The following is a 12,336-nucleotide window of genomic DNA, read 5'->3' on the forward strand; positions in this document are numbered from 1 at the left end:
ACAATCCATTACTTGTTTAAACTCACAATGGATTTTAATCACTAGTGTCTCCCAAGTCATAAGAAGGTGAGTTCCTAGAAACTCTCCCACTACGTCAAGGTACCGTGAATTATGTCTAAGAAAACTAAATGGTATTGATCTCTTCGGTTGTGACATGACAACAGAGGCAGTGGGATCATCATACGTCAAATAAGATGATAGAACACTTTTGGAATCAAGAAATAAATATCTCCTTTATTTGCTACTTTATTTTTAGACTTAGTCATTATCTTAGAAAAATAGTATTTGTTTGAACAAACACTTTCTTATCTATTGACTATGGGATGATCCACCCCTAATCACTTAGAATAGCTAACAAACCATGGTTAACAGTTCTAGCTTTTCTTAAGATTTTGATTAGGTCATCCATGAATCTAGTAATGATTTACATTAAGTATACAGCCATTACATAATTCTGAAATTGTATTACCATAGAAGGATTTAGGCAACGACTAGTAACTAATCATCAATATGCAAATCGAAATTTCTGGGGAGGTAAGTTTGGATATAATTCAAAAATCAATTTAATGATCTTTGAACTGCATATCTACTAACTATTTCTCAACCCCTATCAGTTCGCAAGATCTTTAACCACTTACCTTAATGGTTTTCCACCATTGCTAGAAATTAGAAATTTTTAAACATTTCAAATTTCTTTGCATAAGGTATAATCTAGAGTGATCGTTTTAAGAATACAAGGAAAAACTCATATCCACCTCTGAATGTACATCCATCTGCGAATGAGATGAACTACTTTTAGTGGATATAGGCATATTAACTCTTGCAGAGATTGATCTTGTCAAAACCACTATGAACAAGATACAAATGCCATAGATTAAAAAATGTGTGGTTGTGTCTTTTGATGACTTAGGTATAGTTACATCAAAGAGTTCTTAGAATAGTGCAAGTGGATCCTGGTCACAGAATACTAAACTCATATTCCATACTTTAATATACAGTTTTTGAATCCATCAATAGAAGATGGATATTAAACACTTGTTAAAGTGTAACTGTATTGTATTCTGGAAATAGAAATATAAGAAAATTTCTGTTTGGAATCTAAAATTAAAGTCAAAGACTTAAATTTATACAAAATATAATGAGTAATTCTATCTTGGACCACCGCTACTAATTTAACTCTAAGTCTGATTTGCCCATACAAGTAGGAGATTTCTAAGATTGAGGATTTATATCAATTGGGAATAGAATTTCGGGATTATAATCATATGCGTCATTTAATTTCTTAAGAGAAAATATAGAATGACATGAAATGATTTATAGACCATTCATCCGATGATATGTTATTGAGCTAATTCGAAATGAATAAGCTAAGAGGAATTAGGATAATTTCGTTGTTTAAATAAGAATCCAACGATGCTTCGATTAGCGAAAGACAAAGTAATCTTATTTATATAATCTTCTTGTTTCATATCGTAAAAATACTAGTCTAAGGTGTCATCAATTGATGAACAGCTAGATGTCGCATATACAATATTTATCTTTCGAGATCTAACACTATTATGTATGTCTAATGGTGAAAATCCACTAGGGATTTATCTCATTAGATAAACAAACCAAGTTAGACCAACAATGAAGATTCGAAATTAAACTACAATTTAATAACAGAAAATAACATGGTTCAATATAAATTCATACACAATTCAGAAATTATTAAACATATAGCAAGTAGGAATGACAAGTGAAAATACTAAAACATACAATCCTAAATAATTTCCAAGGTTTTCAACAAACTGATATCAGTGTCCCGTTTAGGCGAGAGTCAAAGCTACCATTCATTGAATAGAGTTGTCAGCTCATCTAAAATGTTAAACATTCTAGCAACCTTTTATTCGATCAAGATTGGAATTGAGCGTTGTCCCGTTTAGGCGAGAGTCAAGGCAATTCTATCTTATGAGCTTCCACCATTGTTTCATAATTTGCAAGTCAAATATGGTCGCCACCATTAGGGTGATCCATACCATATAAAACACTTACAAACTACTTATCTTTCGAGATTAAACGGTGCGAAATTGCTAATGAACGTTCCTCCATTAGGGAGGATTACTCACTAAAACAAACGCGATGTAAAACCAACAATGGAGATCAAATAGCTTAATAATAAAGCTCATTATTTAAAGAGAGTTGTATTTTCTTTGAAACTTATTTTAATCTATTTATTTTAAATATATATTTATTAATTAAAATTTCCAATTTAGAATGAAAAATTCTAAATATAAATTTTAATTTAATATTTATAAATTTTACTTAGATGGATATGAAAATAACATGAATTTCTTCCATCTTAGTAATAATTTCCAATAAATATTTAGAAAAATATTCAATTTAAGTTGTTACAAAATTAATTTAAATTAATTTACAACTCAAATTTAATTTTCTATAAATATATATTGCATTTCGAAAAATTAAAGTATTTAAGAATACAATTTTCGAAAATGCATGTTAAAAAATAAAAATAAATCCTGGAAAAATTATTCTAATTTAATGTTGGCCCAAAATTAATTAATAAAATTAATTTACAACAAAAAATATAATTTTCCTATTTAATTAAATATATAAGAAAAATTTCAAATATTTAAGTATGATGATGAAAATCAACTTAAATATTAATTTTCTATTTAATTAAATACACTAGAAAAATACTTCAAGCAAAAACAGATAATATCTATCTAGATTTTCATGGACTAATTAATTCATTTTCTAATTAAATATATTTTACTTCATTTATTTTAGTTAATCATTAAATGAAAAAATCATTGATTTAAGTTGGTCCAAAATTAAAATAAATAATGTACAACTTTAATCTATTTTTCAAATAAAATTCGAAATTCCAGCATTTAAGAAATGCAATTTTGAAATTTGATTAATAAAATAAAGAAAAAATATATTTTGAAAATTATTTAAATTTAGTTGAATAAATAAATTTCAACTAAAAATAGTTTTCTATTTAATTAAGTGTCATGAAAAAGAAATATTTAAGTATCATTATGAAAATCAACTTAGATATTTAATTTTCAAATTAATTAAATGTATTAAATTCAAGAAATAAATAATTAGGTGTAGAGAAGGCTTAATTATTAATCTCTAGTTTAATACTAGGAAAAATATACTTAAAATAAATTGTACCAAAATTAATTATTTAAATAATTAATTTCACAATGTATAATATTTTCCTATTTAATATTAGAAATAATAAGTAGTCTAAAAATAACTATCTAGAAAATATCTTATTTGACTAAGTATCTTTTCCACAAAATTTGAAAAAAAGATCTAATTTAAGTTGTATTAGGAAAAAAATCTAGAACTTAAATATTTTTCAAATTTAAATTTAATTAAATATCAAAAATTAAGTTGTAACCACTTAATTTGAAAATATTCCATTTTAAGTTAATATTCGAAAAGATATCAACTTAAAAAATATCTAAAGAATCTTAATAACCAATGCCTAAAATTCCTCAACTTAATTTTGAAATTTTAAATCCAAAAGATATTCAGATTTAAGTTGATTAGTTAGAGATAACTAAATATCAACTTAAATAGGAATATTTAATGAAAAATTTCAATTAAGCTTCAGAAAGAATCTAGATGGTTATAATTCTATATTTAATTAAATACAAGAAAATACATACAGTTTAGCTTAGAATAAAATTCTTTAAACTATGATTTTCTTAAATTAATTTCAAAATAATTGAAATTAATTATGTTGCTAATCAATTTTATTAGGTTAAACTAGTTTAATTAACCTAGTACAGTTATTCAAATCAGGCAAATGGGCCTTCACAATTGGGGTGGTTCATGTGAGGGGATGCTGGGTTCAGTATGTCGTACCCACTACTATGGCTCCCAACTCTCACACAAGGCCTGAAAGAGAGGAATTTAACCTTAAAATGAACAACTGTTATTAATTGAATAAGCTCAAAAACTAAATGGGCCTAAATAAAATCTATCAAAAACTATGATATTTTATTTAGCAACAACAACCTATATGCATCTATAATAAAATTAAACACATAGGCTCACACAGGCACACAATTTGGATGGATCCTATCATGTTGCTAGGTCATACACAGATGAAAGAAGATTGTAAATATACCTGTTACAAATTATTTACTTGACCAAGGGAGCCATGAGTTAAATCAGATCATTGGATCTGTCAACAAGTTAACCATGACTATTTGCAATCAAGCAATAATAGGTTTTAAAAACTTACAAACAAGCTAAGACATATACTCCTGCAACAAGGTTAGCTAGATAGTTGGATGTAGGATTTATTTAATTTTAAATAAATAATTAAATAAAAAAAAATTTATTTTCGAAAAAAATAATAAAATAAAATAAAATTTAAATATTTTCGAAATTAATAAAATAATATTTAAAATTAAACCTACAATTTTGAAAAATTAGGTTTCAACCAACCTAAATATCATTTCAAAATTTGCTAACTACTTTTAAAAATTTAATGTTATTTTATAAATTAAATATTCAATAAAAATAAAAAAGATAAATAAATATCTTTTTCAGATTTTATAATTTAATTTAAATAAATAAAATAACAAAATTTAAAAGTTAGCAAAATATCTTACATCTATTTAAAATTACATGATTATAGTTATCTTATTTTAAATTTAAATAAGGTCAAATTATTTAAAAAAAAATTAATTTAAAAAATTTAATTTAAAAAATTTAATATCTGACCTTAAATTTAAAAATAAAATAAGATATAATCAAATTTAAAAATAAGATAGATAATTAAGCAAAAAGATAGATATTTACTATTTTTCAAATTCAAATTACACTAATATCATGAATTAAATTTAAAAAATATTAATTCATTTAATTATGATAATTAGAATTGAACTAGGAATAGTAAATGTATAAATACAAAACTACACAAAAAATCGGAAGTTAAATCCATGAAAAATCGAAGAAAAACAAAAAAAAAATGCGAGCTGTACGGACAGTATGCATTGCATACTGTCCATGGGCGCGCAACAGGGTGCTTGGGCGTGAAACCTCGGCGCAGGGGAGATTTGCATGATTTCCGCGCGCGCGCGTGGTTGCCTGATTCCTGATTTTTTCTGAAGCTTTAAAAAATCATAACTACTTCAAATTAAATCGAAATTGAGTTCTGTAAAAAAGTAACTTGCTTAATTTTTTCCATACTATCCAATAAAAATAATTCCAGAAAAAGATATTCAATTATTTTTTACGAAAATTCATAAACATCAATCAATCATCATATAACACTCAATACAACATGATACCATCCAAAACATCAAACAATCGTTTTAAAGTCCAAATTTCTTGCAAGCAAATACATTACCATGGCTCTGAGGCCACTTGTTGGAAATTATTTTACCAGGATCTTAGATCTACTCACAAGTATGTTGATTAACACCCTAAATATGAACTTTCTAAAACGATGAAATAAACACATATAAAGTTTAGGAAACCTTACATTGGGTGCAGCAGAATATAATGACTCATTTCGTTCAGATATCTAGCCCTTGATTCCTTTCTGTAGCAGAGCATTATCAATATCTGAACCTGGATCTCTTTCTCTCCTTCTTTAGTGCTGAAACTCCTTCTTGTTGAAAGTCTTTCTTCACGATCTTTCTCACTATGATTGAGGTATCACTTGCTGTGTGTGGGTACTACTCTAACAGTAAGAATTTCGAAATTGAAGAGGGAAGAAAGAGAAGAAGGTGGCGGCTAGGTATAGAGAGAGAAGACTCAGGTTTTTCTCTGAAGGAAAAAGTAGAAAATTTAGTGTGTAAATTTCCTGGAGCCTTCACTATCTATTTATAGCATTCCACTAGGGTTAGGTTTGAATTATTTGGCATTAAAATAATGAAAATATCAGTTTGAAAAGTCATTCCAAGTGGCTGGCCATGTAGTGTAATGGGCCTTACTTGGATTTTGCAGTTTTCTCAATTCTGCATCTGATTTTCTCAAAAACGCCAAGTTTCTAATTCAACCATTTAAATGCCAATTCTAACTATTTAATAACTATAAATAATTATTAAATAATATTGTCATTTATCATATTTATTAATTGAACCATACAAAGTATCATAATTAACAAATATGCCCCTAAAACTCTTTCTTTACAATTTTGCCCTTACTTAGTGAAAAATTCACAAATAGACATAGTCTAATTTGAGAATTATAATTGATTAATCAAAACCAATTATATGAGTCTTACAAGCAATATTATCTCAACTAGTGGGGGGACCATGGGTCTATATAACCGAGCTTCCAATAAGCAGATCAAGAATTTATAACCTAAATTCACTGACTTATTAATTCTTCGTTGAATCCACGCATAGAACTTAGAATTGCACTCTCAGTATATAGAATTCTCTATATGTTCCACCATATAGACACATCATTAGTTATCCATTGTTATAATCCTAATTTGATCAATGATCCTCTATATGAATGGTCTACACTGTAAATGGATTAGATTACCGTTACACCCTACAATGTATTTAATCATTAAAACACTTAACCCCGTATAAATGATATTTCAGCTTATGTGAAATGAGATCTCCACCATTTATTTTCGCTTGGTCAAGCTCGAAGGAGATCATCCTTTACTTACTATTTTCCAGATAGAAGCTATAGATTCCATGTTTATGTTAGCGCTCCCACTCAATTGCACTACCGTGTTCCCAAAATGTACGTATCACCCTGACCCAAAAGTAGGCTTAACTAACAAATCAAAGAACACGAATAGCCTTTTGAGATTGAGCCTAATCATAACAGAATTAAGATCATTTGATCTAGGATCAACTAGGCGATATTGACTTAAATAGATATTACGTTAAGTTTAATAAATCTAAGTAAAAGTTTAATATCGGTCCCTTCTGATGCATACTCCATGCATCCAACCTGAGCTTTACTTTAACCAATGCTCTGGAAAGAACATAGCATTTCTCCAAATGCAAGTAAACTCTTGTTGTAGATTATCATATCAGTAAAACCTTGTGTCTGATAAATCTAGGAAACTTTATTCACATAGTCATGTTTACTTTCCAATGTGTTGACAACACAATAAACAGGATCAAGTATGTGAAAAGGGTTTCAAATGAATTCATACATTATGTACATATATTCATGAAATAAATCATGTGAACCATGCAACATCAAATGTTATTTCTGATCTATATTAATAAGTAAATCTGATTATATTGAAATGAGTTTTATTTAGGGCATAAAACCCAACAATACTCACCCATGATAACATTATAACCTGTAAGTGTTATGCTCACACAAGCAGCAAGACCCTAATATTAATCTCATGCTAACGATGCTCACAAAATGTAAGGAAATCACAACACAATCAAATTAAATAGCAAACCAACCCAAGTTGTATGCATAACATACACCTTGTGTACAGATGTCCACTCTTCTTACCTCAGTTGCTAAGACCACACTTGCTACCTCGAGCACCTCAACGAATTTCCTTGTTGAGAACAAGATCCTCAGAAACGTTCAGAACGTGGTCGCCGGCGTTCTCGTCGGTTTCGTCGCCGGTAAAGTGTAACTTTGTCTCCGATTGCTCTTGAAACGTCCTTTCGATTGGGGAAGCTCTCCACAGTGCTCAAGACCTCAAAACGATCAAGAAAAGTGGTCCTAGAAGGCAGATCGGGGTCGTCTCCTTCGTTGGCGGTGTACCGTCTTTAATGGAGTCAAAATATTGGTTCTTCGTTTTGGACGTTAAAGCTTCGTTTTCTTACGTTAAAAACGATCCTTAGGCTCCCATGCACTCATATATAACCTCCCTTGACCCAAGAACAAGCTTAAACACGTTCGAATTCGAGTCCGTTTCCAAGCCGCACCTTCGAAGCTTCAAAAATGGCGAATCTCGAAACGAGGACCTCCGCCCCTTATACCACATTAAAAAGCTTCCTTAGGTCGTATATAAGTGATCCCAAACCCCCACTTTTACCCAGGTTGCGGTCCGCTTGAAGAACGAATTTTTTTGGTATCGTATACGCCGTATACGTTCACTCTCTCTCTCTCTCTCTCTCTCTCTCTCTCTCTCGTTCGTTCTCTGCTTTAAGTGTACGAAAATAGAACTCAAAAACTTAATTTCTATCGTGTTTAAACTCAAGCAAAGAGATCGCTTTGAACCGAAGTGGAACGATTCTCATTCCACAAGAATCGGTCCTCTCCGAACCGTATATACTCGTATATACAGTTTAAAGATAATATTAATGATAATATAATAATATAATGATAATAATAATTATAATAACGTTAATAATAATAATAATAATAATAATAATAATAATAATAATAATAATAATATTAACGTTAATAATAATAATAATAATAATAATAATAATAATAATAATAACGTTAATAATAATAATAATAATAATGATAATAATAATAATAATAATATAATGTACCTATATAATAATATCCAGATATATATATTTATTAGGCATTATGCACATGCCAATAATATCAAATATTATATCATCATAAAAAATCTCATACATATTTAAACCCATAAATATGTAAAATAATAAAAATACTCTCCGCTAAAAAAATTACAAAAATACCCTTTTAGAGTTACCGGATATTACAATTATCCCCCTCTAAAAGAAAATTTCGTCTCGAAATTTTACTCAAATAATTCTGGATATTATTCTCGCATATCAGACTCTAGCTCCCAAGTAGCTTCCTCAACCACACTGTTTCTCCATAGGACTTTCACCAAGGTAATTGTCTTATTTCTCAAAATTCTATCTTTTTGATTAAGAATCTTTACCGGGCGTTCATTGTAAGACAAGTCTTCCTGTAAACCCAGTGTTTCATAGCTCAAAATATGCGATGGGTCTGACACATATTTCTGGAGTTGAGATACATGAAATTCATTGTGCACCCCAGATAATGATGGCGGTAAAGCTATTCTATAAGCTACACTGCCTACTCTGTCCAATATCTGAAATGGACCAACATATTTGGGACTTAGTTTCTCTCTCTTGCCAAATCTCTTCACCGAGAGTCCTTTGCGTGGTGTCACTCGAAGAAACACATGATCACCCACTTCGAACTCAATGTCTCTCCGCTTCAGGTCTGCATAAGATTTCTGTCTGCTTTAAGCTGTGATCATTCTAGCTCTGATCTTCTGAATAGCGTCGTTGGTGTGCTGAACTGCATCTGGCCCTAGGAGTTTGTTCTCTCCCAACTCATCCCAATGCAGTGGAGACCTGCATTTTCTTCCATACAACATCTCATAGGGTGCTACCCCGATAGTAGACTGATAGCTGTTGTTGTAAGAAAATTCAATTAAAGGCAGGTATTTGCTCCATGATCCTTGGAAATCTATCACACATGCCCTCAACATATCTTCCAAGATCTGATTTGTTCTCTCAGTCTGACCATCTGTCTCTGGACCATATGCAATTGCTCTTTGTAAGCTTTCCTAAAAAGATGAAGTAAACTGAGCATCTCGATCACAAACAATAGAATACAGTGCCCCATGTAATCTCACAATCTCATTCACATAAAGTTCAGCAAATTGGTCCATGGAGTAAGTCACGCGTACAGGTAGAAAATGGGCAGATTTTGTATACCTATCCACAACTACCCAAATGGCATCATGCTCCTTTGTAGTCTTAGGTACCCAGCCACAAAATCCATGGAAATCTCTTCCCACTTCCATTCAGGGAGTTTCAGTGGATGTAGTAATCCTGCTGGTCTTTGATGCTCTGCTTTAACTTGTTGACATGTTAAACATTTCGCCACAAATATAACTACATCCTTTTTCATACCAGGCCACCAATACAATGCTTTCAGGTCATGGTACATTTTAGTGGTCCCGGGGTGAACTGAATAAGGTGTAGTATGAGCTTCTTCCAATATCCCCTTCTTGAGCTCATCATTATCGGGCACATAAATTCGTCCCTTGAACCGAATTAATCCCGTGTCTGATATTTCATAATCTTTGGCGTTACTATTCAAAATTTCTTGCTTTAGTTCACTGAGCTTTTGATCTGTCGTCTGCCCCTCCTTAATTCTTTCTAACAAAGTTGATTGAAGTGTGACCTTTGCAAGTTGCCCTGTGATAAACTCTATACTAGCTCGTTCCATGTCTTCTACTAATTCCCTTGATACTCTTTGTAAAAGTGGAAACTAGTCCGGGACCTCTACGGCTGAGTGCATCGGCTACCACATTGGCTTTACCAGGATGGTACATTATCTCACGGTCGTAGTCTTTGACCAATTCCAACCACCTCCTTTGCCTCATGTTTAACTCCCTCTGGGTGAAAAAGTACTTTAAACTCTTATGATCAGTGTAGATTTCACACTTCACTCCATAGAGATAATGACACCAAATTTTTAGTGCAAAAACTACTGCAGCTAATTCTAAGTCATGTGTCGGGTATCTCTGTTCTTATTCTTTTAATTGTCTTGAAGCGTAAGCAATTACCTTTCCTTCTTGCATTAGAACACAACCCAACCCTTGTTTGGATGCATGACAATATACCGCAAATTGTCCCTCTTCTGTTGGTAAACTGAGGATTGGTGCCGAAATAAGTCGACTCTTCAACTCGTGGAAGCTTTGCTCACATTTATCTAACTAGGAAAATTTTAGATTCTTCCTAGTTAATTCTGTTAAGGGTGTGGCTATTTTTGAGAACCCCTCAACAAACCTTCTATAATAGCCTGCTAAACCCAAAAAGCTTCGAACCTCTGAGGCGGTCTTTGGTCTAGGCCATTCTTTCACTGCAGCAACCTTGGCAGGATCTACTTTTATTCCCCCGTTGGTGACAATGTGGCCCAAAAATGCAACCTCAGACAACCAGAACTCACATTTTTTGTACTTGGCGTACAATTGATGTTCTCTTAGTCGCTGCAAGGTCATGCATAAGTGCTCCTCATGTTCCTCCTCTGTCTTAGAATAAATCAATATATCATCTATGAATACAATGACAAACTGATCCAGATATTCCTTGAAGATTCGGTTCATGAGGTCCATAAAAGCTGCTGGGGCATTTGTAAGTCCAAATAATATCACCATGAACTCATAATGCCCGTATCTTGTTCTGAAGGCTGTCTTTGGTATGTCTTCATTTTTGATTCTCAGCTGATGATATCCTGAACAAAGATCAATCTTAGAAAACACCTTTTTCCCTTAAAGCTGGTCAAACAGGTCGTCAATCCTCGGTAATGGGTATCGATTCTTTATAGTCACCTTGTTCAGTTCTCGGTAGTCTATGCACATTATCATAGTACCGTCTTTCTTTTTAACAAATAGAACTGGTGCGCCCCACGGAGAGTAGCTAGGTTTGATAAACCCTAACTTAAGCAATTCTTCAAACTCTATTTTGAGTTCTTTCAATTCAGATGGTGCCATTCTATATGGTGCGCGGGAAACTGGTGCTGTCCCGGGCACTAATTCTATCACAAACTCAATTTCTCTGTGTGGTGGTAATCCGGGTAACTCCTCTAGAAACACATCAAGGAACTCAGCGACTACCCATGTTTCCTCCGGCTTTCTTTCTATTTTCTTGGTGTCATCAACCACATTAACTAGATACCCTAAGCACCCACGCTGCAAAAGTTGCCCAGCCTTCATTGCTGAAATAATAGGGGTGCGAGGTTTCTTTCCTACCCCCTGAACTCGAATGTCTCTCCATCTTCTGGTGTGAAAACAACTTTCTTTTGCTTGCAGTCAATTGATGCTCCATATTTGGTAAGAAAATCCATGCCCAAGATTACATCAAAATCAAATAAATCTAATACAATCAGGTCTACAAATAATTCCCTACCATCTATCCTAACAGGTATACCCCTAAGCCAATTTCTAGAGATTACAACCTCCCCAGATGGTAACATGGTCCCAAACCCCATAGTAAATAATTCACTTGGTGCATTTATATGATTAACAATTGTACTAGCAATAAAAGAATGAGTTGCACCAGAATCAAACAAAACTTTACAAGTGGTGTTGGCCATAGGAATCTGACCTGATACAACCGAAGGACTGGCCTCAGCTTCTGCTTGAGTGATGGAAAAAACTCTGGTTGGGACATACTTGTCGTCTTTCTTGGGTTCTGCTTTGTTCCCAGTCTGTCCCCACAGTGGGCAATTCCGTTTGATATGTCCTTCCTTTCCACATTTGTAGCATGCTTTTGCGCGACACTCGTCGAGATGACGTTTGGTACATTTAGGGCATTCTGGAATGTTTCGCCCACTGCTGCCATTAAATCGTTCGTCGTTAACAGTTTTGTACCTCTTGTCTTGACCTGAATGCAT

The 12,336-nt window shown here is 32.3% G+C and overlaps 1 protein-coding gene across 1 annotated transcript; it reads right to left on the reverse strand.

Moving 5' to 3' along the window:
• Positions 1-11,688: 11,688 nt before the first annotated feature.
• Positions 11,689-12,336, reverse strand: LOC133039308 (uncharacterized). The gene has a single exon (XM_061118169.1). The coding sequence runs from the start codon at positions 12,334-12,336 to the stop codon at positions 11,689-11,691; it is 648 nt and encodes a 215-aa protein (XP_060974152.1).

This window comes from Cannabis sativa, chromosome 6 (assembly GCF_029168945.1).
Source record: "Cannabis sativa cultivar Pink pepper isolate KNU-18-1 chromosome 6, ASM2916894v1, whole genome shotgun sequence".
In the NCBI taxonomy this organism is placed as follows: Eukaryota; Viridiplantae; Streptophyta; class Magnoliopsida; order Rosales; family Cannabaceae; genus Cannabis; species Cannabis sativa.

Coding starts and splice junctions, on each gene's coding strand:
- LOC133039308 (XM_061118169.1), bottom strand. CDS start 12,336: ATGCATTCAGGTCAAGACAAGAGGTACAAAACTGTTAACGACGAACGA.